This window comes from Saccostrea cucullata, unplaced genomic scaffold (assembly GCF_032062105.1).
Source record: "Saccostrea cucullata isolate Sc308-1 unplaced genomic scaffold, CSIRO_AGI_Scuc_v1 ctg618, whole genome shotgun sequence".
Lineage (NCBI taxonomy): Eukaryota > Metazoa > Mollusca > Bivalvia > Ostreida > Ostreidae > Saccostrea > Saccostrea cuccullata.
Genome location: NW_026924640.1, coordinates 84888 through 112384, shown reverse-complemented (window position 1 = coordinate 112384; position 27497 = coordinate 84888). Strand labels below are relative to the sequence as shown.

Sequence of the window (27497 nt, the reverse complement as noted above, 5' to 3'; positions counted from 1 at the left end):
ATCTCTAACATAGCTAGTTACCTTTTTGCAGAGAGGTTTCAAGAGAATATCCAGTAATTGACTGAGTCTCTGTGTAGGTGCATTAGGTCCTCCAACTATCGGTCTAAAACTCAGGTCTACTGGATCTGGACAGATGATGTATTCCTTGTTTTGATTTTTGATAGCTTCCTTTATCATAGCGGATTTATGCACTTTAGGAAGTCCATAAAATTGGCTTTCCCGGAAGTCGAAATTAATTAGATAGTCCTTCTCTTTTTCTGTTACGTCTGGGCATAGGGGTCCATGAATTAGACTTTTTATTTTCTTCATGGTTTTTCTATCATCATTTCCATGAATTTGTTTGTAAAAGTTGTTATCCTGCAACATGTCCATAATTTTACTCTTGTAAAAATGGTTGTTCATTATAACAACTGGGCCCCCTTTGTCGGCCTCTTTGATCACAATATTTGGATCCGTTGAAAGATTTCTCAGTGCTTTTTCTTCCTCTTTAGAAAGATTTGCCTTTATGTGCTGAAAATTCACAGGTACATCCAGTTTCAAGGAAAAGAATTGTTCAGTAACAAAATGCAATGACCCGAGATGCGGTACCTGCGACTATATTTTGGAGGGAACCAGCTACGACTTCCGGGGCCGAAATTTCACAGTAAATGCTGACATGTCCTGTGAAACTAAGAACCTAATCTATGTCATATCATGCCCGGGTTATAACGAATTTTATATTGGAGAAACTAGCACTACACTAAGAGCTCGGGTAAGAGTCCACAAACAACATATTAATAACCCGCAATACAGACAAATTAAACTTAGTGAACATTTAGATATATGCGGGAAGAGACAATTTACCGTTTTCCCGTTCTATAAGATGTCTGGAAACCAAATTCAACGAAGAGAAAAAAAAAACACTTTATTACTACTTTAAAACCAAAGCTAAATAGCATTGTTTGACTTTCCCGTAATAACTGCTGGGAGAATTACGTCATAGAGACTGTATTACGTTCCGCTAATTATGACGTCATAGAAGGCGTTACTATGTGACAATTAAAAAACTTTATTGTAAAGCATCTGAAGATTTTTAAATGAAAGCGCTAATGCTTTACTTTGTTGTCTTCGTGTTTTCTTTTTAATTATTTTTTACTTTACTACTATACCGACCACTGTGAATTCATGGACTTCTGATATATATATATATATATATATATATATATATATATATATATATATATATATATATATATATATATATATATATATATATATTAGAAAAAAATGACAAGGCAACAATGTTAGTAAAACGTTAATGTGAGGATTTCTTTCCTATGTAAGTTGTCCCATTTTTTCTGACTAAGTTTCCATAAGGATTGAAAGACTTCCTGGGTCCCTGTCCAGGATGTCTGTTTCTTAATGCTTGTTTTTCTGTTGAATATCCTCCCTGAGGTTGTTGGAATTTGTTCTTGTTATACATCATTGTCGAATGATTATCATTTCCCCGATGCAGCATCTTCCCTGTTTTTCTCCCATTCTTTGAAGCAGGGATTTGAAACGAATTTCTGTTAATTTGCTGAGATGTTTCCTTGTAACTAGATGTATTTTTTGGTCTACTGGCTGCTTCAGCATAGCTCAATTCCTGTTGGCTTGAGTTAGTTGCTGGAACTGTTTTCTCCCTCTTCTTTTTTGTTGTAAACTCAAGACAACAGGAACTGAGCTATGCTGAAGCAGCCAGTAGACCAAAAAATACATCTAGTTACAAGGAAACATCTCAGCAAATTAACAGAAATTCGTTTCAAATCCCTGCTTCAAAGAATGGGAGAAAAACAGGGAAGATGCTGCATCGGGGAAATGATAATCATTCGACAATGATGTATAACAAGAACAAATTCCAACAACCTCAGGGAGGATATTCAACAGAAAAACAAGCATTAAGAAACAGACATCCTGGACAGGGACCCAGGAAGTCTTTCAATCCTTATGGAAACTTAGTCAGAAAAAATGGGACAACTTACATAGGAAAGAAATCCTCACATTAACGTTTTACTAACATTGTTGCCTTGTCATTTTTTTCTAACATTATTTACCGGACACTGTGCCAATTCTTTTCATTTTGGATATATATATATATATATATATATATATATATATATATATATATATATATATATATATATATATATATATATATATATATATATTTTCCTAAAAAAATTCACCCGGCTTGGTATAATTTTCCTAAGTTTATATTAAACTTTTAGCATCAATGTAACATATTCTGAAATTTGTTTTCACCTGTAAACCTTTACCAGTGTGATGTGTCTATATTTGTTTTTTTTATTGATATACATGTATTACTAATATTTTCCAAGTCTATTTAATTTTCCAGTTCTTAAGATAAAAAATTCTAAGAATTGATATTGAATACTGTTCGTTATTTCCATATCCTTCTCTTATCCACTTTTCTTAACTCGTGACATGATATTAAATATCTTCCAATGAAAAAAATTGTTTGTATCATCTGACCTTAAATCTCTTTCACATAGATATACAGCTCAACGCACGTTTTAAACTCACATGGCTTTTCGCACCAATTAATGTCACATTGTTATAATGCAAATTTGTAACGCGACAGTAAAATATATTTCTTAGGTAATCTATAACTTAATTTTGATCTTAATCCATTATTTTAAACACGGTTCAAACAAAATGTTTGGTAGGAATTTTATAATATGCTCTTGGTTGATAGAATATGACAGTTCCCAAATGTTTTTATGGTTTCTCGTCAAATGCTGCCAATTTTTTGTATCTGTTCATTTTAAAGCATACCATTGTCTTTGCTTAATACAGAAACATGGCAATTCATATAACTTCTGTATTTTCTGTACACGAATATGACACTAAGTCCCAAGATGATAGAAGTACTTCTCGTCTGTTCGACTGCTTTACATGTTAAAAAGATGATATTTTTGCACGTTAACCTTCTGAAATCTAGCATCATGAAAGATACATTCCAAAGCAGAAATTCAAGGTTTTAGACCGTAAATGTAAAAGAATTTTCTTTTCAATACTAAAAATTTACTATGTTAAAAGACAAACATTATTTTATCCTATCCTTTGACATGATTTCTTTATGCAGTTTTATCATTTTTCGGTGCTGCATTTCGGCAAAACCAAGACAAGTATGGAAAATGTGCAAAGTAATTAGAAAAATGCTCATCTGCAAGAAGGCAATTTGAGCATTTCAACTAAATAGTTTCAACGAATGATTGATTAATTAATATGTAATTACCTATGGTAGAATCATACTCATGTAACATCATATAATTTATGAAAAAAATACCTTTTCAAAAAAGGAGTTTTAAAACTTAAGATAATGATTTAAGAGAAAATGAGCATTTTACATAAATATTCAATAATATAGGGGTTATGTCTCGTACTGAATCTCGATGATTTTAATTTTTATTGCAAATGTGACCTTATATTGTGCGAAAAACCATGTGAGTTTAAAAAGTGTGTTGAGCTGTATAAGACATATAAGCAAATATATTTTGAATATTTTATCTATAGTCAGAAACCATAGAAGAATCCTACTTTAACGATGACTTAAAGGTATATATTTGAGCAGTTTCAACTTTCCATGTCATTCCACAAAATTATAATAACATTGTTTAGTAAAAACTAAATGCACAAATTGTGTGTAATTTTACTGTGTTAACACAACAAAATATGAAATATGGAATATTTATTTCAGGATAATATTCTTTGCGCCACGTAACAAACCAGAATATAGAATAGTAAATAAATATATACACGTATCTATAAAGTATGATTAGGTATAACAAAATGAGATCTATCTAGTGAGCATAATACATAAATGGCAAATAAAAAGACGTGTTATAACAGTTAACTGTTAGGCCTTTTTGTAATATTTGAACGCATAAAATTACTAATGAGTCATATTTCTCTCGAGAAGGCTTAATATACATATATTATACAAAGGTTCCTTTCAAAATTGTGAAAATCCATGGTCTTGTTACAGACAATGTAGTATGAATGTCTTCTCATTAACTTTTTAAAAGATATGATCAAAAATAAGTTTTGAAAATTTTGCAAAAAATTGAATCAAACTCAAAAGGTCAAGAGGTCCAGTATGTTGGTACCCGAAGAAATTTCTTGTCACGAAAAATACCTATAAAATATATATATAAAATTATGGCAAGATTAAAATTTTGCTGAAAAACAGACATATAAACGGATGGACAAAGCAAAAACTTTAAGTCTCTAAATATTCCATTACAGAGTATAAAAAAATACATGTATACGGAAAGAAGAAGGTATGGTTTAAGCTTTATTGCGCCCTAAAAATGAAATGACATCAAAAAGTATTGAAACCGGCTTAAATGTTAGTTAAATGAATGACTATGATAAATCAGGAAAGAATATGGCATGAAGGTTTACCATTCTGCATATATGACGTCATTAATGTGAAGCATTTCTCTATTTTCAATGGAAAAAGCCTCAAAATGGCACATTTCAAGGGTAATTTTCCTTTAGAAAACAGTGTCCACAGCTGTTGCCCACGTTAATTTTTTGATATTTTGTGCAAAATTCAATAACAAATCACATATCTCAAGATCTTTGTGGGCGATGCCTGTGGACAATGTTATCTGAAAGAAAATTCCATTGAAAATTGGTGTCATCTGCAACTTTTTAAGAAAATACGGGAAAATGCATTTGTTTATGACGTCATAATTAGCATTTAAAAACACATGTGAGAAAAATGACTTGCATGATTTTTCTGCATTGAATTTCAATTATTTAAAAAGCATGAGTTTTCAACTTTTATACCAGTTTCATTTTTGAAAATCACAGGGCAAAATTTGTATTGAAACCATACCTTCTTCTTTTATATGTTTACGGAAATTCATACATATAAATCATATGTTTTTATTTGACTTTCTAAAATCAGGGTTGATTCTTTGAATTTTAACTTCATTGTATGGGAATGTCATTGCTGTGTGCCGAGTGTCCCTCGAAATTCGTAAAGGTCGTATAATCTGGTGTCCTTCTCTTTGCAAACAAAAATCTGAATTTAAAAAATGAAATATTATATATTCGATTTAGTCATACTCATTTATATTTTATCAATTTTCTAAAATCATTTTAGAGTTTGTAAAGTTTCCCTTAAATGTAAAATGAAGAACCATAATTAGAAATTTATCACTTTGTCTCATCTATAATGATCTTGAAAATTTAAATTGATTTTGATTTTTTATTAAAAAAATTTAATACAGTTAAATTATATTTTATAGACTCGAATTACACTATCTGTCTTAACGTTAATGTTCAATATACCATACGTAATTATTTTTTAATATATTACGTGTACATGTATTTGCAATGCAAATAATCTCCAACCTGTAAATAATAGCTGCTACCAATGCCCCCGCGGTTGGCCCCGCCCAGTATACATAGTGATGTTCCCACACATTAAATTCCAGATATTTGGAGTAGGATGCAGCCGGTCCTAAACTTCTTGCCGGATTCATAGATCCACCAGTATATTGCGCCCTGTTGTAAATTTGTAAATTAACTTTCAAACCACGTCATCTTGAGTTCAGTTTATTTTAGGAAAACTCCTGCTATACACTATAATCCAAATATTAATAAAATACTGCTCCCATAGGAAACTTTGATTTGTTTCTTAATGTCTTCAAGTTCTCACTGTGAATGTCTAGGACAAGACCAGGCCAGAAAAGTCACGCATTGTTTGAAAATCATGTTAAAAAATAAAATGTTAGAGGACATTTGTTTTAGTATCGTAATAATATCATTATTATTTCAGGTATTATTAGTTACATAGTCTTTTAGTGACAGGGTATGGGATGATACCTGGTTAGTAAATTTCATACCTGACGAGGCGGAGCCGAGTCAGGTATGAAATTTACTAACCAGGTATCATCCCATACCCTGTCACTAAAAGACTATGTAACGAATTTACCCCACCGATGAAACATTTACGTTTTATCTGTGGTTTATAAATGATTTTCTCTGCGAACTGCTTCATCACGCTTATACTGTGCCTATTATGACGTCACGTTATGTTTGTTACGTAATACATCGACCGTGTATAGATTTACAACTGACCGGGTATAGATTTGCAACTGACCGTGTATAAGTAATCCACTGCTTTCACGTGACAGACTTTAACCAATCGTAAGCCAGGATTTCACGGAAAAATCAACAGAGGTGGGGTAAAAATGTTTACAACGAATCAGGGGCTTTAGCTTGAGAGAATGCCCCTCCATTAGCGCTGAGCTGGTAACAGGTCACATGTTTCGTTTTCTGGAAAATGATAAGTTCATAGATTCCCTCGAACATTTTGATATGTATAAGACGGTGGGTAAATATGACGCACAGAATGCCTATATTTCTGAGTATATATGTTACATGTTTGCACAATTTATAGTCCGAAATATCTGAATTTTCCAGGCTTTTTTGCGATTTGTGCCAGGAAAATGCCAGAAACCGGCGCAATGTCAAGGACAGGAAATCGGCTGTCTCCAACCGGGGTTGATTTTTGACACTTGCGAACTGACTTCAATGGTGAACTCACAATTTTTAAATAACCAAATGACGACCCATAAGGTCATGTTGATGAGTATTTTATCATTGAGTTGTGCGTTTAACATTCAATTCGGTTCGCAAGTATAGAAAATCAATAAAAGAATACAGCCTCTGGTCAGAGTCGAAGAATTCCCAGTTCCAAAATATTAAAATCGTTAAAAAGGCTGGAAAGTGACAACTATTTCGGACTACCTAGTATTCAATTGTACAAATTTTACATTATGTATACTTTAATATCAGATGAAATATCAAAGGAAAATTTCATATAATTAAGATTGATTTTTTTTCACTTTTATGTTTGTTTATAACGCTCGTCTTCTTCGCTTATCTTCTTCATCAATATGTATACCTGTCATATGTAAATCATTTATTACCAGCATACCATTGGTCTTTAAGTCTTACCCAGACATAGCACAAGCAATGACCGAGAATCCAACAGCTAATGGTGACATTTTTTTCTTCGTTTTATCCAGCGCTGTGATACAAACAGTCAAAGTTACTATAAACGTAAGGATGCCCTCTATCAGAACTGCCCAGCCAGGTTCTGTCTCATTTATAAGCATTGTTGCTCCACCGATGAATTGTGTGTATTTATTCGTCGGAACAGCAGCCTAAAGGAAAAATGAAGTTAAAAAAATTACTTAACTTTACATTGCTTTTAACTAATGATTAAAATGTCAACAACTACAGGCACGCATCGCCGTTTTCTTAGTCCGAGGGGAGAGAAAGGGGTGACAATTAAAACAAATAACGGTAATCAAAGATTACATGATGTATGAAGCTCACCTCGACGAATGTTGTATATACGTAAGATAAATATCAAAATCCTTTTCTTAATAAGTGAGCGCATGATTGCATCCCGAGATCTATGCACGTTTGGTTTAATTATTTCTTATATTTACTTGAGAATGGACCTGCTTAAAAACTTAAACTTATTTACTTATCAAGAAAGATGTTTGTTAGTTCAAACATATGAAACAAGGCTGGACGTTTCCATCCTAAACGTCATTATCCATGCAAGTTTAATGATAACAAGCAATAATATTTATAGCTACTTAAAACCCTTATCATGGTCAATCGTTTGTAAAAATTTATTTTAGATTCAGTAAAACAAAGCTTGTATGGAAGTCTCAATCAGTAGATACGACATCCAAACTAATTTGGTTAAGGTCAAGATCTAGCAAATGACTTAAGACTAATGTTTTAGTGCTAGAGCCATTATGAACATACAAATTACCGTTTTCTGAGATCCTGTGGGCAATCGGGATACATTTCCTTTGTCGAACATAAAACAATTCCATATTCATGACTTGTTTTCTTAATGTTTCATTGAAAATGACAGTTTAAAATATGGTTTTTCATCTTGTTTTTCTACAAATTATACTCCAAAACACCTTATTTGACCAAGCTTGAGTTGTAAAACACCATTAAAGAAATTTATCTCTCAATTTTTAATGAATCTGTAGGTATCTTACAATTACTAGATCTTGACCTTAAAGTAGGGCTCTAATTACCTCTTAATTATACTGGTATCCTGAAAAATAAATTAGATCAATTTCAGGTTTGGAAGCAAGTCTGTTTACAAGTGTCAATCTCTAGATGCATCATCCGGGGAAGTGTGGTCTAGGTAGGCCCTATATGTTCGTGGGAATGAAACTGCTCCTTAAACTTTTACCTAGTCACTCATTTGAAAAATATTATTCAGATCAAACATCCAAAGCAAACCTGTAAAGGCCGGTATACACGATAAGATTTGTATTATAAGATTTGTATTATAATACAAAATCTTACTGTGTATACACTCTTAATACAGTGTATCGTACGATTTTTCGAATCTTTTAAAACTGTATTAAGAATACTAGGGCAATGCTCTATTTCTTAATATAAGTCTTAACTTACCTTTCACTTTCAACCAATGAAATGTACTCCCACTGGGGGTCATCTTATTTATATCATTACTAAAAAAGCACATGGTAAGTAATAATTATGGCCAACTTTACTGGTAAAGACATCGAAAAACTCGTGGTTTAAAAGCAAAGGGAAGAGGACGACTTGTGTCATATATAAGGCTGTGCATAGTACGATGATAGACTTTGCCATCAGAACCCCATCTTCCATTTTTATTATTCTGACAGAGAGAGAAATATGGCGGGGGAAAACACGTGGGAATACGTAGTTTATCTACAATCTTATAAGATTTGTATTAGCGTGAGTACAAGAAAGTATTATAATACTTGTATTATACTACAAATCTTATCGTGTATACCGGCCTTTACTGTCCATCCCTAGATACATCCTACATGCAAGTTTGGTCCAGTAGCGCTTTTAGTTATAAATAGTTGGGAATTAACCAACATAAAAAACTTTGAGCTGGTTACTCATCTGGAAAATATAAGCGAGTCTGTAAGTGTCCATCCCTCGATGCATTTTCAATACATAAGTTTGGTCTTCAAGGGGGATCCAGGAATAATGCATTTTCAATATAAGTTTGGTCCACGGAGGGGATCCAGGAATCTTGAAAGGGATGGCAAATTGGAGTCTGATCTGGGCCCACAGACACACCGAAAAAAACAGATTTATTGAATCTCATGTATAGTTTGGACACAAAAGGGGTCACAGGCCCACTGTACTCCCTCTAAATCCGCCAGTAGTCCAGATAGGGCTTAAAGTTACATGAATAAGGACCTGCTCCAAACACTTTAACCTGGTCATCTGAAAAATATAGGTCAGATCCAACATCCGAAGCAAGTCTGCTAATGGCCATCCCTAGATGTATCATCTATGCAAGTTTGATCCGGGAAGGGGTTATAGTCCTGCTCCAAAAACTTTTACCGAGAAGCCGATGCAGACATCGACACCAACTCAAGGTTAAACATAAGCTCATTTTGACTTCGTCGTGGTGAGCTAAAAAACATTAGTTAATGAGAGGTTTAATGATATGCCACTAAAGGTGGGCCGCCCCTCCCTCCCAAATTTTGTGATGCGTGCCTGATAAATAATATATATAATTATACATACAAGGGCCAAAGCTGCTCCCAAGAGACCTCCCCCAATCTGAGCAATGAAAAAGCATACTGCAACAAGCACTGGTAGCGCACCATTCAAAGTCAGAGCGAATGTTATGACTGGGTTAAAATATCCGCCGCTACAAAACAGTCATCAGTTGTTGTTGTTTTTGTTTTTTTTATTTACTAAATGTGTACGTTAATAAACATTTGGGAAAAAAACATACTGAGTATGGAAATGCGAATTATGGGTGAAGTCAACAATAATGACCATCAGATTGATTTTTTGTGAAAATTTTCCACTACCCTTAATATGCCTCTAATTATGTTGATTGGTAATATATAATGTTTTGAACAACAGATAGTATCAAACTTTTATAAATTTGTTTTTCTTGTTTGAAGAGATCGATGAAGATTGTTGATAATTACAATAAAAACAGTTTCGATGCTATCCTGACAGAATAAATTTGAAAAAAATAAGACCGTAGAACACAAAATGTCATAAAGTGTTAGCAACATCAAGTGGTAACGAAATTATGCAATATTTGTAGCCCAATACTTCATTTTTGAAACATATGAAAGTTTTTAAACTTGGCTTTATGTCCTGAATTATTCCCTATTTATATCTTTCTTTTTTGTGTTTCATAAATAAATCTAAGTAAAGCTAATACCACATCTGAATTGTTAAAATTGAACAGGCAAAGGATTTAAATAATAAAACTGTCAATAAGCTATTCAAATAGAACATTATTAACGAAAGATTATTTCTCAACATAAATATGTCTTTTCATCATATAACTTAAGTCTATAAAAAATGCGTTGCTTTCCTGACCATGTAAATCTAGATCATCCTCAGCACATGCAAACTCTGTAATTGATAAATTTATTTGGTAAAATTTCTTAAAAATCAAAGAATCATAATAATATTATGTCATTTTATATATTGATAAATGAAAACCATTTTCTCATACTTTGGAGCAAAAAACTCTCTTATAACTTAAACATCTTTCAGATTTTTAAATTCCCCATACTTATTTTTTTTCTGTTCCACCCCTGACACGGTATAACGGTATAAAAGTCTTTATTTTAAACATAAACCGTTAATATTATTTATTTCACAGACCTAAAAAATATTGGTTTTTTAAATATCACAAAAAGTGTTGTACTTCTGATTTTTTTAGCCTTATTTTTTGTTATTTGAGATTTCAATTTGGCATGTACTACTAGTATTTAGACACAATCACTATCTAAAGACATATGCTGAGACATAGAAATTCATTACAATTGCCTGTATTTTTCGTGCGGGTGGTCATATTTTTTTTCAAATTTACCCATTTATCATTTTGCTATTATTTTCAATATAAATAATTTCGTTAGAGCGATATTTTTAAAAACATTTTTTCCGTCAAATAGTTACCTTGGAAAAACATTTCTGTCATAAATCAAAATATAAATTCATACCTGATATCACCGAATGCATAAATCAAGAATACATAACCAAATCCATACACTAGTGCCGAAAATAAATTGTCATTTAATGTAATGCTGCGATCATAAATTTCGCCGTGAAAAAGGTAGATAGGACCACAAGAACACAAGAGGAATACCAGAAATGCGGTCCCTAAAAACTCGGCTAATGTTGGACGAATAAATTTGTCTACCACTGAACCACCACACAGTGCACGAACAGATTCATTTCGACGTATCGTTTGAGCTTCGTCGGCCATCTTTTTTCACATTGCAAACTGCGCAGTAAACATGTAAGGTTGTAAAATTTAAAAAAGTCGTTCAAGTAAATCGATCAGGTTAGATTACATTTGTGTCATTTCTCAGGTATAAACATAAAAAACTCTATCCAATTCGGAAACCTTTCGAAAGAACATATTTTGAATGTTGGTATAGTAGAATAATACAAATCAATAATTTCTATATACATACATGTATGAAAATACACAATTTAAAACAGAACTCTACATCAGAGAAGATTCAATACATTTGTAAAAGTGTATTTTAAAGTTCAGGAAGCCAGTTTTAGAAAATAACAACTAACCCCAAAACCTTGTAGTTGATTGAAAGGTATTATCAATTGCCTATTTCCTCAATAAATTGCTTTTCTTTTGTTACTTATTGTTCATTTTCGTTTTTGTTTTTTTTTTCCTTTGTACATTTTTTAATTATTATTCTTTATTCTGTACATCTATTAACCTTGACCTTGATGTAGGGAGAGGGATAAAAAAAAGGTGAGTCTGCTCTCCAACCCAATTCACTTTTACATCTGTGAATAAAACATATTTGAAGTAAAAATATTACTAAATTTGAGTAGGGTTCTGTTAAAAATTTATTGCACTAAAATGGTTTTTCTTAATTCTTTTCAAAAAGATTAAAATCATTTTTTAATAAAGTAATTCACACAATCAAATTTTTATCTTAGTTGTAGGTTTTTCTGGTTTCTGATCTTACAGGATGGGTCTGCATGTCCAACGATATCAACGTCAACACTTTTTAGTTAAGCTAATAGCTGGTTATTAAGTTGTATCCCTACCTCAATGTAGTGGAGATCTTCTTGTTGAGCCAACAGAAAGCTTAACAACATCGATAGGAGCAACGCAGGGTATAATTTACTTACTCTTTATTACCTAAATATTACATTTTTAAAGTCAATTTAAAGTCGTCACATTCAATTCAAGGTGGAAGGGTAACGTTTAATAACTGCCACTCTAAGTAAAAAAGAAAAAAAAATCTCTTAGGTTCAGATTCTAAAAACGTTTATTGCCATTGTATTTATATGCATATATTTATGATAAAGCCAAATAAAAATCATCTTTAATTCGAGCTACAGATTTGAAACTTTCGCAAAATCACATCAACGTTTGATATGTAAGAACTAACACACAAATTGTTTCTACCTTTACTATATTATCACTACAACGTTGATATTTATTTAAGGTAATATTGCTATACATGTAACATAATTACGTCGGGTGAACCATTTTCAACGTTTCTGTATGAGTTGTATTTCAGTTGGGTCATGTAACTTCTATATTTGAGTTTTTAAGGTCTTTAAGGTCTTTAAGCATATAAAATGAATGCTAAAAATATATAGCTAGCCAAGGTTGCATTCTATTTAGACATAAAAAGGTAACTATGAATTAGATGTGTGTTGTAGGGTGATAGTGAACAATTTAGTTCTCATATTCCTTTGTTTAGGCTCGATAACGACAAGAATAAATAGCAAAAAATCTCAATCTTGAAAATCTGGAAACAATATCAATGTTTTGATGCATTTCTGTTCCTGGTTTCAAACTTTGGAAATGAACAAGGGCACTGCAAGGCGCAAATAAAAAAGTGCAATATTCGAGATCGATCCAAGTTCAAACTAGGTCATTTCCTTTTTGCACAAAAGACGCCCTAAGCTTCTATTTTTTGTTTTAGAAAGAGCCTTACTGCTTAAAAGAGACGAGTACACTTTTGAATTTGTAATTGGTTGTGGAATTACTAAAAGGGGCATAAAATGATCAAGTGTCCTAGATCAAAAGACTGCAGTTGAATGAATAAAGGTTAAATAAGTTTGATGCAGAAAACTATTTTGTTAGATGTTTAATTTGAATTTAAATGTATTGATAAGACCTTGCAAACGCTTAAATGGCCATGAATATTATTTAGAGAGATGTTCAAATAAAATAAAGCTTAAATGTGAGCAAGCAAATTCAAAGAATCGTGGTCCCCCACTTTCGTTGTCTTAGTGGGTGAGATGTCATACTTGTGTAAAATTGTTTCAAATAAAAACGCCCTATAATTTCATTATGTCATTCAAATGTATAATCACTAAAATTATTTTTTTGAAAAGTAGGTCAAACATGAAGCTCAGGGCCAAGGGGTCAAACCATAACATGCTCGGAAACATCTTTTACAGTTATGTGAAAAATGAAAGCTTTTACATATGTCCGTATATTGCAAAGATTATATATTTTTTTTCAAAAGTAGGTCAAAATCCAAAATGAAGGTCAGAATCGTGACAATGTTCACGCCAAGTATATGAATGTCCTCTCATTAACTGTTTATAAGACATGAAGTTAAAGTTTACTAAATTTTGCAAAAATTGAATCAAATCGAAAGGTCAAGAGGTCAAATATGTTGGTACCAAATGAAATATATCAAATATTATGGCTAAGATTAATACTTTGCCGACAAACAGACAAACATATAGACGGATGGACAGAACAAAAACTTTATATATATGCATAAATCCATACATGTAATGATATGTTTTTTTTTGACTTTATTAAATAACGGCTGATCCTTTGAAATTTGACGTCATTGTTTGGGAATGTTATTGCTGGGAGTTTAGTGTCATTGTATTATTGTTTTACAAACAGCGTGACAGTTTGCTAGATGGGGCGTGCTAAAATTTTACTCAGTGATTGGATGCTTTATTTCAATGGAATCAATACTAATTTGCATATGAAACTTAGAATACAACAATATCCTGAGAATAGTGGCCAATCACATTGAATGCTTGTTCACCAGTGCGGCATTTGTACTCACTAGCAACACGTGGTCAGTCAAAGCCCGTTCTCTGTCCTCAAAAAAGCATGTATTATATTTGTGATGATTTGACCGGATGGTTTTATATACGTACAAGAAAATTCAAAGAATAGAATTAGTAAGGCTACTCTGCTGCTGCTGTACTATGCACCTATCAATATCATCAATGTAGGTTGTAAAACTTGCTTTGTCCGTCCACGTGTAACTGTTGTTTACTGCATGCTAGTAAACATGTGATTGAATACGATTGGTCAGTATTGTCAGTGGTATTGTTGGGTTCTATGTTTCATATGCAAAGTATTTTTGATTCCATTGAAATAAAACATCCAATCGATGAGTAAAATGATTATCAGCATACAAAAGTTTAGCACGCCCTACAAAGCAAACTGCCACGCTGTTTGTAAAACAATAATACATGTTGTATGGGAATGTTATTGCTGGGAGTTGAGTGTCCCTCATTGTATGGGAATGTTATTGCTGGGAGTTGAGTGTCCCTCATTGTATGGGAATGTTATTGCTGGGAGTTGAGTGTCCCTCATTGTATGGGAATGTTATTGCTGGGAGTTGAGTGTCATTGTATTGGAATGTTATTGCTGGGAGTTAAGTGTCCCTCGGAATTTGTAAACGTCATATAATCTGGTGTCCTTCTCTTTGCAAACAAAAATCTAAAATGAAAAAGTTACATATTATTTGGATTTTTTAAAATCATTTTTATACTCATTAATATTCAATCAGTTTTCTAAAATCATTGTTGAGTTTGTAAAGGTTCACTTAAATGTAAAATGAAGAACTAATTAGAAATGTGTCAATTTTTCTCATCTTTAATAATATCCTGAATAATATTAGTTGATTTTGATTTTTAAAAATTAATACTCAAAATTAAGTTATATTTCATAGACTTGAATTACACTGTTTGTCTTAACTTCAATGTCCAATATACCTTATGTGAATATTTTTTGAAATATATTACATGTACATTTATTTGCAATGCGAATAATCTCAAACCTGTAAATAATAGCTGCTACCACTGCCCCCGCGGTGGGCCCCACCCAGTAGACATAGTGATGTTCCCACACATTAAATTCCAGGTATTTGGAGTAGGCTGCAGCCGGTCCTAAACTTCTTGCCGGATTCATAGATCCACCAGTATATCGCGCCCTGTTGTGAATTTATAAATTAACTTTCAAAGCACGCCATTTTGAGTTCAATTTGATCTCCTTGCATTTATTTTAGGAAAACTTCTGCTCTTAAAGCTCTAAACTATTTTCCATATATTAATGAAATACTGCTCCTTTCAATTTTTTTTCTAAATGTCATCAAGTTATCACTATCTATGTCTTTCATTGAGCGTTTTCAGGACTAGACCAGGCCAGGAAAGTCACGTAATGTTAATCATCGTAAAATGGTTAAATGTTAGAGGGCATTTGTTTAAGTCTCATAATAATGATAATAATATTTTTTTTAGGTATATTCGATGGGCTTTAGCATGAAAAAAGCCCCTCCATAAGTGCTGAGCTGGTACAAAGTCACGTGTTTCGATTTCATAATTTCCCTCCAACATTTAAAAAATATGTGTAAAACGGTAGGCAAATATAACGTGCAGAATGCCTATATATCTGGATATAATATATTATTTGTTAAATGTTTGCCCAATTTATAGTCAAAATATCTGAGTTTTCCAGGCTTTTTGCGATTTGTGATATACAAGGAAAACGTCAGGAACCGGCACAATTACGAAGATTGGAAATCGGCCTTCTCCAACTGGAGTGTATTTTTGACACTTCCGAACTGACTTAAATGATGAACTTACAATTTATAATAAGCCGAATGCTTCTAGTGGAGTTTTATGAAGAGACTTACTTTTACATTTGAAATCTGACTTTTACATTTTAATGATTGGAGTTTGTCGGCGTTTAAACTGTAAAAGTCAGTCGTCAATTGTAAAAGTAAGCCTCTTCATAAAACTCCAATACTCATCAAAACAATGAAAAGAAAACACCAAACCACATTTCGTTACAGGACTTGCAAGATTTTAAAATGCATAAAATGAAATCTCGACAATCTGATATAATTTTCATTGGATTGTGTATTTTATAAACGAACCATAGGGCGATGTCGGTGAGTATTTTACTATTGAGTTGTACGTTTATAATTCAATTCGGTGCGCAAGTATAGAAAATAAATCAAAGAATTTAGCCTGCGGTTAGAGGCGACGAATTCCCATTTTTAGTAATGGTGGTAGTTCTAAAGTATCAAAATCGTAAAAAAATATGGAAAACGACAATAATTTCGGACTACTCATTAAGTGTTTGTATGCTTTTACATAGAATCGAAAAAATTCTCTTGACAAGATTTTTGCTAATGGTAGAAATTTTACACAACGTATACTTTAATGTTAGATGAAATATCAAAGAAAAATTTCATATAATTAAGATTTAATTTTTCACCTTTGTGTTTATTTGTTGCACTATGCGCAGAAGGCCCGCCTTCTTCGCTTATCTTCTTTATCAATATGTATACCTGTTATATTAATCATTTATTACCAACATACCATTGGTCTTTATAGCTTACCCAGACATAGCACAAGCAATGACCGAGAATCCAATAGCAAGAGGTGACATTTTTTTCTTCTTTTTATCTAGCGATGTGAGTAAAACAGTGAAAGTCAATATGAACGTAAGGATGCCCTCTATCAGAACTGCCCAGCCAGGTTCTGTCTCATTTATAAGCATTGTTGCTCCACCGATGAATTCTTTGTATTTATTCGTCGGAATAGCAGCCTTACGCAAAAATAAAGTAAAAATGTTAAAAATTTTGGAGTAATTTGACGTTGCTTTTAACTCATAATCAAAATGTCAACAAGTACAGGCACGCATCATCGTAAGTCCGAGGGTGAGAGAAAGGGGTAACAAATAAAAAAAACGGTAATCATAAATTTTGTAGCTCACCTCGACGAATGTTGTCTATAAGTAAGGTAAATATTTCAATTTTTTTTCCTAGTAAGTGAGCACATGAGTACATCTCCATCAATAGATGTAACATCCAAACTGATTTGGTTAAAGTAGGACTCAGATCAACTCTTAAACTGGAAACCTGAAAATTATAGGCCAGTTCCAGTATCCGAAGCAAGCCTGTAAGTGTCCGTCCCTAGATGCATCATCCATGCAAGTTTGGCTCAGGTAGGGCTTATAGTTTATAGTAATGGAACTGTTCCTAAAACTTTAACCTGGCCAGTCATTTGAATTTTTTTTTCAGATCAAACACCCAAAGCAAGACTTGAAGTGTCCATTCTAAGATGCATGCAAGTTTGGTCCGTGTAGGCCATATAGTTACTTAGGAATGAACTGCTTCTAAACCTTTAACCCGGTCACTCATTTGGAAAAGTTTTTCAGATCAAGCATCCAAAGTAAGCCTTAAGTTTTCATCCCTAGCTAGATATATCATCCATGCTAGTTTTTTCCATGTTTGGTTTATAGTTACTTAGGAATTGACCTGCTCCAAAAACTTTAAACTGGTCACTCATCTGAAAAACATGGGTCAGATCCAGCATTCGAAGAACGTCTCCATCTTTAGATGCATCTTCAATGAAAGTTTTGTCCACAGTAGCGGATCAAGTAAACATTTACCTGGTCACCCTTCTGGAAAATATGTCAGATCCAATATCCGAAGCAAGTTTGGTAACGTCCATCCCTAGATGCATTATCCGTGCAAGTTTGGTCCAGGTAGGGCTTATAGTTACTTGGTAATGGAACTGCTCATAAAACGTTATTCGGGACTATGACAACGACATCGACACCAACTCTAGGTAAATTTTAAGCTCATTTCGACAACTTCGTGGTGAGCTAAAAAACATAAGTAAATGAAAAGGTTTAATGATATGCCACTAAAGGTGGGCCGCCTTTCCCTCTCCCATTTTGTGATACATGCCTGTGCGAACAGTCTAAGAAATGTACAAATATTTCCCTAGAACAAGACTTTTTTCATTATGTTAAAAATAAATAATACATAATTATGTTAAAAAATTATAATAATATTATATCATTATACATACAAGGGCCAATGCCGCTCCCAAGAAACTTCCCCCTATCTGAGCAATGAAAAAGCATATTGCAACAAGCACTGGTAGCGCACCATTCAAAGTCAGAGCGAATGTTATGACTGGGTTAAAATACCCGCCGCTACAAAAGAATCGTCAGTTGTTTTGAAATTTAATAAATGTGTACGTTAATAAACATTCGAAAAAAAAGCATACTGAATATGAAAATGCGAATTATGAGTGAAGTCAACAATAATGACTACCAAATTGATTCATTTTGATTTTTTTTCACTTAATTACATGTATATAATGCATCTCCATATATAACATGCATTCTAGTTAAACTTCCCTTAAGTCCAATAGAATAAACAATTTTATAAAAGAGTTAAAGATTTATTAGTGGTAGAACTTTTTTTCTGAAAAAAAGAAGAAAATAACACTACATCCAAAAAGACTTCTAAAATACGTAATAAAAAGAACTTTATTTTCTGTGCTTCAAAATGGTAACAGGGATATGTGTAACAATCACTAGTTTAACCTTTAAGGTACCCATTTGTTTTGTTTCAAGTATTGCCCTTCGGGCACCTCTTTAGTAAAGCACCCAGAATTCCTTGCAGAATTTTGGCCGACAGGACAAGTAACTAGCATTTCGACTGACCGCTACGGGGAGGAAACGTTCGACAACTCAATCATCAGCGGTAGTGGTCTTTTACTGTGTTAGAGTGTGTCCGTGCATTTGCAGATACGCACCACTTCGTGTTTCGCATGACAGACCTTTATCTGATATGTGACATTGCCTTTATCAGTAAAAATAAATTTTCTATAGGTATTTGGTGAAATTATTCTATAATATATATATTTGTTCGCTGTATTACTTTTTAATTTAAATGTCTGAGCGGAAGTAAGTGACCGGAAGTATTGTCAACCATTTTGTATCTATGTCAACTGTAAACAAACTGAAGATATTGAAAGTATCTTAGTGTTTATGTTATATTGAACTCAAACATAACTACAGTACCGAACAGACCCGACCTGACACCAAAGCAATCCCTGAAAGCAGTCCCCGGGACTGCTTTAGGACCGCTCTGGGACTGCTGTGGGACTACTCAGGGACCGCTATGAGACTGCTCTATAAAGCAGACCCAGCAGTCCCAGCTGTCCCTGGGACTGCTTTCTTGGACTGCTTTGTTCATTCATGTGTGAAAAGGGTTCTGAGTGACATGATAGCTCCGCCTCCTTGTGTATTCTGAATTTGCAGACTCCCAGTTGTTTTGTTTACTAGCAGCAGAGAGGAGTTTAAACTATTAAAAAAAGCAATGAATTCTAACAATCTTTTGATATTAAGAAGAGATTATCATAATTAATGTTTTCAGAGACGGTATATTTACACAAATGTAGTTTAGAAAAAAAAATTAAATAAAGTTGTACAATATGGAAGCCAGGAGAAGATTTTTTTCCCTAAAAATAAACTACAAGTTTATGAAAAAAATATCTACTTGTAGGCCTATTTTATTATTCAATGTAAAATTATGTGCACTCAAAAGTTGCATTGGCACTATTTAAAAATAATCATTACAGTTTAGACATAAGATTTTTTAATTTAAAAGCTACATGTTTTACGAGTACCACGCTAAAAAAAGTATTCCATGCAACCTCCAAATAAAGTCTAACATTTTATAAAATGACCATGAAATAAAATTTTGCTACCATTCTTCCGTAACTTTAACAATGTGAAACAATGTGAATAATCATTGTGGAATTTATTAATGAATTACCGGTAGTTTTTAGTTAATAAACAAATTATCAAAAGAGTAGATTTATTTTATAAATAAACAATTGAAAATGTCGGGAATTGTGATTTATTTCTTTTTTGTTTTGCTTGTGCCTTAGGACAGAAAATCAGTGCGTGTTATTTGGGTATAAGTATCAGCGTTTCACATCATTGATCATGCCTGGTCAACAATGACCCTTATTTCAATCTACCAGTATGTAATGCACAAATAAAATTGATAAATGAAATGTGTATGATTTCTTTTAGGATTAATTAATTTTGAATAAAATCTGATGGTTCCATTCTGGTGATTTATAGATGTACATTCTAACATTTCCAACATTTACAAATAAAACACTTAAAACTGAGTATTTTAAAGATAGAGAAATTAACAATAATTAAATTGACATCTCAGTAAAAATACTGAAAAATACCGGTATAACTTAGCAAAATTTAACAAAGAATTTTGTAAAGGCCCAATTTCTTAAGAAAATTCGTTTTGAGTATCCCGATAGTATAAAAATTGGCCATATAAGATCTATTTAAAACTAATTCTTACTGGTGGAAAATAATTAATTCACGTTAAATATATAAAAATATGGGAAACAGTATCAATCGCAGAAAATTAAGAAATTGAATTATTAATATACCCGATAATTAAATATTCATTTTCATGAAAGTGTGAAAGCCTTCTTCCTTCAATAAATATTATTTCAATTTGTTTCTATGCGCGTACTGTTCATAAATGACCTTCGCTTACATGTAAGAATTCCTGGCATACTACCAAGAGTCATTTTCTACTGCCTTATATAGTTCCATTGTTTATTGCAAATCTCATTTAACATTAAATTAATAAACCTCGCCCACTGGGACTGCTTGGGCTGCTCTGAGACAGCTATGGGACTGCTCTGGGACCTCTGTGGGACTTCCCCGGGACTGCTTAGTGTAAGGTTGGGTCTGATCGGTACTGTACATGGTTATTAATTAAAGCCAGTATAATTGTATTATAGTATTGCCATATGTAGAGTACATAATTATTTACTGATAAAGGAAAGTTAATGTTTTAGCACCATGCTGAGGTGTTATTGGTACTCTGATGTCGATGATGTGTTGATGACGAGGATGATGTCAATGTGAATTCGATGATGTGATGATGACTACGATGATATCGATGACGATGTCGGTGACGATGATGTCAATGATGATGATAATGTTGTTGATGAAGACGAAGTCGATGAAGATGTTTAAGCACGGGAATCACTAACAGTCGTGAATCAATACTACTGATCCTCAAACAACAGTCTAGGACTAAAGCCCCGGAAGTTTGGAGGACAGTGTTGATCCGAATAGTGTGGACTTTCGTATTGATGTGGACAATACTGGCAATGTTTATAGGCTTGAGTTATTGAGAACACGTGTTGAAAACCGTTGATTAAAAATCTGTTGATTATTTTTTTTCTCATTGTAAATAACATTTTTTTTGATCGATCATTTGAGTGAGTGTGCATGTGTGTGATTGTGTGATATATTAGTTGATTTTCTTTTCTTTATTATTTTTTTTGTAAATAAACTCTTGTTTTCTTTGAAGAAATTCTTGTTTTGATTTGAAAAGAAAAGCCTGGCTTATTCCACGATACAATATGAATGATTAGATTTAAAAAAATAAGTGTTTGAGATTCTTCTCTTTTTTATGTGAAAAAGAGGTTTTTGGTTGTAATTTTACATTATTTTTTTTTAAATTCTGGTTTGAACAGTTTTAAAATAAAAAAAAATTGAAACAATAAAGTCCCTTAATATAATTTTTTGTCAATTTAAGTCAATAATTAAACGCCCCGCTTGAAAAGTGGGAAGGCATATAGTGATCGGGATATCCGTCCGCCTGGAAGTCCGTCCGTTCGTCAATTACGCTTTGGGGGTACCCATCTCTTATCCGCAACTCCTCTTATACAACTAAATGAAAATGAGACTTTCAAAGAATCTTATGAAAAATCGCTATTGTGCACCTCTTATTCTTTTATCATCAACCCCCCCTATAACACTGAATAAAATTTTATGATACTTTCACAGAATCTTTAATACATACTGTTGTGCATCTTCTATTTTACTTTTTGTTCTGACACTTACTTCGGGTTTTCCCCAGAGCAAAACATGGATTTTAAACTGTTATTAAGGGGCAATATCCCTCTGCTCTTAATTTCACGACTTTTTCTTTAAAATTCCAAACATTGATTTTCAGCAACAACCATATACATGTATAGCATTAAATTCAAATGGAAAATAGGTTGAAGCATGAAGCGTTGCTTAATTTTTCAGAAATGAATAATATGTCATATCACGATGTGAAGAAAATGTGATATGGTAAATAGAAAGATATATTATTTTTAATCTCACAATTAAATTAGAAATATGATGTATGTATCGATATAATATTTACTCTCATACTTATCTAATTACCATTAGAAAACATACCGAAGCGTTGCTTTTTAAATTACAATATCAAATTGTTTTCTGTGTATGTAAAATAATACGCATCCATAAACAGGAGTCATCGTTCCATTATTGCCCTTGAAAATATATTTTAATGAAACTAAATATTAATTAAATGTTTATAAACAATTCTGCATCTGATATTCCTGTACAATTAAAAGACTTTTACGTTAAGAGATAGAAAATTTTCAATTTACACTGTTTAAAGGACCTGAGTATAAATGTTTTAGGTAAACCATTATGAATAATTAATAAATATACTACCAAAAGAAACTAGAAGTCAACATCTGTACGATAAATCAGGTTTGATTATGTTGACAACAAAATGGTTCATGTGAATGAAATTTGTAAACTCTGCAGAAATTTCACTGAATTTCATGACAAAATGTCTGAAGAAAGTTATCTCTCTTATCAGAAAAGTTATTTCTCTTATCAGAGGGATATTCCACCTTAAAATCATATGGGAGGCGGGGTATCAGTTAATATGCTTAGTGTTCATAGTACCTCTAGTTTTATTTAACCTACTTTTTTGATTAATAACACACAATTACCCATTCTTAGTTTGTAAATCAGTTCGTCGTTTTGATATTTATTATAATAAACGGTAAGTTTTTCAAAATTTCAAGAATTTAAAAAATATTTATTTGCAATGTGTTACATACCAGTATATATTTATATTGTATTTAAAAAATATTAAGGTGATAATAACTATTCTATGAATTGACTGGAATATGCCTCTAATTTGTTGATAGACATAAATTTTTGAATAACAGATAGTATCAAACCTGTTTTCAATAATATTTTTTAGAAAAGATAGATGAAGATTATTGATAATTATAAAACAGTTTTGTTGCAATCCCTACAGCAGTAAAATTAAAAAAAAGACCATAGAACACAACATGTCATAAACTGTTTTAAGTGTTTCATAATTTTAAGACTTTAAAAAAAGGTTTATATGCAATTGTGTAATATATCAATATACATGTATTTAAGGTGATGAAAACTATTTTTTGCACTAACTGCAATATACCTCTAATTTATTCAAAGACAAAATGTTTTATGTAGTATCAAACTTTTCAATTTATTTTTAGATAAGAAAGATGAAGATTTTTGATAATTGTTGAAGAGTTTTGTTGAATTCCAAACATCAGTAAAATTGAAAAACAAGGCCATGGAACACAAAATGTAATAAAGTGTTGACAACATCTAGTTGTAACAAAATTATGCAATATGCACCAGTAATGTCTGATGTCTAATGTTGAAAAATAATTATACCATGTCAGGAATGGAAAAGAAAAAAAATTGTATGGCAAAAAAAAATTATTTGTTAAATATTTTTTTGTGTCATTACTTTCCATAATACAAATCAGGGAATCATAATATGTCATTTTATATATTGATAATTTAAAAAAAAAAACTGTCATGCTCTGAAGCAAAACCTCAAATGTTGAAATCCTGACATTTTTGTTTATATACAGATACTCAACTCTCATTCATGCATTATTGTCATCTGTTTAGTATTTTTAATTATTAAAATGTGCATCGATTATTGTTTTACACTTTGAAAAAAAATTGACTTGAATGTCTTTCAGATTTTTCAAATTAATATTTTTTTTACCATACTAATTTTTTTTCTTTTCCATTCCTGACATGGTATAATTCTTTTTTCAACGATAGTCATCAGTCATTACTGGTACATATTGCATAATTTTTTACCACTGAATGTTGTCAACACTTTGTCAGTTTGTGACATTTTGTGCTCTGTGGCCTGATAAGACTTTCACAGAATCTTTATTACACACTGCCATTGTGCATCTCCTATTTACTTTTTGTTTCGATACATTTTGGTTTCCCATAGCAAAACATGGACACTGCCATTATATTCATATGGGAGGCGCAGGTATCATTTAGTGAGCTCATTACTCACAGTAGTTTTGCGTAAGAGCGATATTTTTAAAAATATTTTTTCTGTCAAAATTCCCTTGGAAAAACAATATCCGCCATTAGTTAAAATATAAATTCATACCTGATATCACCGAATGCATAAATCAAGAATGCATAACCAAATCCATACACTAGTGCCGAAAATACATTGCCCTCAATAATATGCATAAATGTATTAAGGCGGATTGGAGCACAAGAACACAAGAGAAACACCAGAAATGCGGTCCCTAAAAACTCCGCTAATGTTGGACGAACAAATTTGTCTACCACAGAACCACCACACAGCACACAAACAGATTCGTGTCGAGGTATCGTTTGAGCTTCGTCGGCCATCTTTGTCATTGCAAAGTGTGAAGTAAACTTGTAAGCTTTTAACATTTATGAAAGTCATTCAAGTAAATCTATATCCGGTTAGATCTACAATTGTGCATTATTTTCTCTGGCATAAACATAAAAATGCATGAAACATATAAAAATAAACAACTTTAAGCACAACATTACATTAGAGAAGATTGAATACATCTGTAAAATGCTTACGTATGCTCTTTAAAGCTCGGGGGAACAGTTTTGAAAAAGAAATTACAACTTACCCCAAAACACTTTAGTTGAGTGAAAGATATTACTAATGGAGTTTTATGAAGAGACTTACTTTTACATTCGACAGCTGACTTTTACATTTTAAGTAATGGGAGTTGGTTACAGTTTAAATTGTAAAAGTCAGTCGTCAGTTGTAAAAGTAAGTCTCTTCATAAAACTCCAATTGCCTATTTCTTCTGTAAATTGCTGCTTTTTTGTTACTTTTCGTTCATTTTCGTTTTTTTCTTTTATTATTACCGGTATTATATACTCAGAGACTTTAAAAACGCCTACTAAAACAGGTAACATCTTGGAATTCCAAGCTCGGTCTTCCGACCTTAATCCCATCGAATACGTATTGGACGAGCTTGGAAGATGGTTAAAAAGACGTCAATGCCAACCCACAAGCGTGCCAGATTTAGCAAAGGCTTTACTGTAAGAGTGGAATAACATTCCTATGAGACAAATTCGAGCTGTATACCAATCCTGAGTCTCCGCTTGAGAGCATGTGAAGTTGCAAATGGTGGTCATACACGTTAATAATCAAAACGACAAAAACTGTTGACAGTGCAGGGTTCTCAATCAATTCAAGCTCTTATATTCGCGGTCATTTCGCGACCAATTTGCGAAGGAATCCCGAAATAAATTGAAAAATACACATCACATAATATGAATCAATATTCAAATACAAATAGCATTAACAAGTAGAGCTTTTTAAAAAAGCTTACCGTCTTTAGCAACAACTATAAACTGATCTACACTTGTCAGGCCGTATTATTATTTTGAATTTCAAGATTTTGTATTTCTACATTATTAAATTTTTAATTTTTAACTGTGGCGCTAAGGAATTTGACTGTGGCGGGGCCACCACGTTAAATGGCCTGTGGAGAACCCTGCAGTGTGATTTTAACTGTTTGCCTTGAAAAAACTCGGTTAACAAATTCGTTGATTGTATTGGAAATGAAGACATTCCATGGAAAAGTTATGATTTTTAATTAATTTCCTACAACATGTAATATAATGTACCAATGACACTAAAAGCAATCTCAATATGCGTTTTTGAAGTCCCTGAGTATAATTTATTCTGTACATGTATTCACTTTGATGAAGGGAGATATAATAATCTGAGTCGTTTAATGTTTAGTAAAAAAAAAAAAAAAAATTTTTTTAACTTTACTGTGGTATCATTTCAACGTTGATATTTATTTCAGGTTAATATTGCTATGCATGTAACATACCGGTAATTACGTCGGGTGAACCATTTTCATTGTTTCTATATGAGTTGTATTTCAATTTGGTCATATAACTTCTTTATTTGAGTGTTTAAGGTCTTTAAGCATATAAAATGAATGCTAAATATATATTGCTAGCAGTGGTTTCGTTGAGACATAAAAACTTTCCACAAGGTACTATCAATTAGATGTGTGTGTTAGGGTGATAGTGGACAATGTAGCTTTCATATTCCTTTGTTAAGGCTCGATAACGACTAAAATAAACATAAAAAAAATCTCAATCTTTGAATATTTTCCGTCAGTTACCATGAAAACCTGGAAACAACATCAATGTTTTGATGCATTTCTATTCCTGGTTTCAAACTTTGGAAATGAACAAAGGCACTGCAAAGTGGATTGTTGTATAGAATAAGACATCATTCGACATCGATCTCAGTTCAAACTACGTCATTTCCTTTTTGCACAAAAGACACCCTAATCTTCTATTTTTTGTTTAGAAAGAGCTTTACTGCTTAGAATATCCGAGTACACCTTTGAATTTGTAATTGGTTGTGGAATTACTGAAAGGGGCATAATATGATTAAGTGTCTTAGATCAAACGAATGCAAATTGAATAATAAAAATTAAAATAAAATTTGTTGCAAAACACTATTTTGTTAGATGTTAAATTTGTATTTAAATATATTGATAGAACTTTGCAAGTGCTTAAATGTCCATTTATATTATTTAGAGAGGTGTTAAAATAAAATAAAGCTTTAATGTGAGCAAGCGAACTCAAAGAATCTTGGTCCCTCAATTTTGTTGTCTTTGTGGATGAGATGTCAAACTTCTGTAAAATTGTTTCAAATAAAATATGAACGCCTTATAAATTCATTATGTTTTTCAAATGTAATCACCAAAATTATTTTTTAAAGGATCACTTCATTATAAAAAGGGATCTGACCAATAGGACCGGGCTTGGTTTTATTCTCTACAGAAATCTTGTCGATTTCCGTTCTGAATAATGAGATTAGGCTGAATACATATAACAATTTGTTTTTCCTAAATCTTTATTTCAGTGAGTAGAGATTGGAGTAACCCATTTATTGATTTTTCTGAGTTTGTTATCTCCAAATGTAATACTGATATTTCTTTACTTCTCATTGTGCATAAAGGTAATGCCTACTGTCTCAGAAATTCTATTCTTTATGTAAAGGTTCTTTATCCGTGGATATAATAAAACATACCATTAATGTGTGCAAAATATATTGGCCTAAATGAAATCCATGGAAAACAGTTACTGATAT

The 27497-nt window shown here is 32.2% G+C and overlaps 3 protein-coding genes across 5 annotated transcripts in view; all 3 read right to left on the bottom strand.

The window, feature by feature from the left end:
* Positions 1–27497, bottom strand: part of LOC134266925 (aquaporin-8-like) — a 123555-nt gene that overhangs the window by 29419 nt on the left and 66639 nt on the right. The gene's annotated exons all lie outside the window — the stretch shown is intronic.
* On the bottom strand, positions 4877–11567 carry LOC134266922 (aquaporin-8-like). 3 transcript variants are annotated; one of them, XM_062749128.1, is made up of 5 exons: positions 11082–11567; positions 9634–9760; positions 7018–7226; positions 5372–5559; positions 4877–5074 (listed from the first exon to the last, which is right to left on the bottom strand). In XM_062749128.1, the coding sequence occupies exons 1-5, from the start codon at positions 11345–11347 to the stop codon at positions 4926–4928; spliced, it is 939 nt and encodes a 312-aa protein (XP_062605112.1). In that variant the 5' UTR covers positions 11348–11567; the 3' UTR covers positions 4877–4925. The 3 variants fall into 3 exon arrangements, with proteins under 3 accessions (XP_062605112.1, XP_062605113.1, XP_062605114.1); XM_062749129.1 differs by having other exon boundaries at positions 4899–5074; positions 5407–5559; positions 11082–11563; XM_062749130.1 differs by lacking the exons at positions 4877–5074; positions 5372–5559 and adding an exon at positions 6656–6807 and having other exon boundaries at positions 11082–11369.
* On the bottom strand, positions 14562–24761 carry LOC134266924 (aquaporin-8-like). Its single transcript, XM_062749131.1, has 5 exons — positions 24486–24761; positions 18217–18343; positions 16737–16945; positions 15171–15323; positions 14562–14830 (listed from the first exon to the last, which is right to left on the bottom strand). The coding sequence occupies exons 1-5, from the start codon at positions 24743–24745 to the stop codon at positions 14737–14739; spliced, it is 843 nt and encodes a 280-aa protein (XP_062605115.1). The 5' UTR covers positions 24746–24761; the 3' UTR covers positions 14562–14736.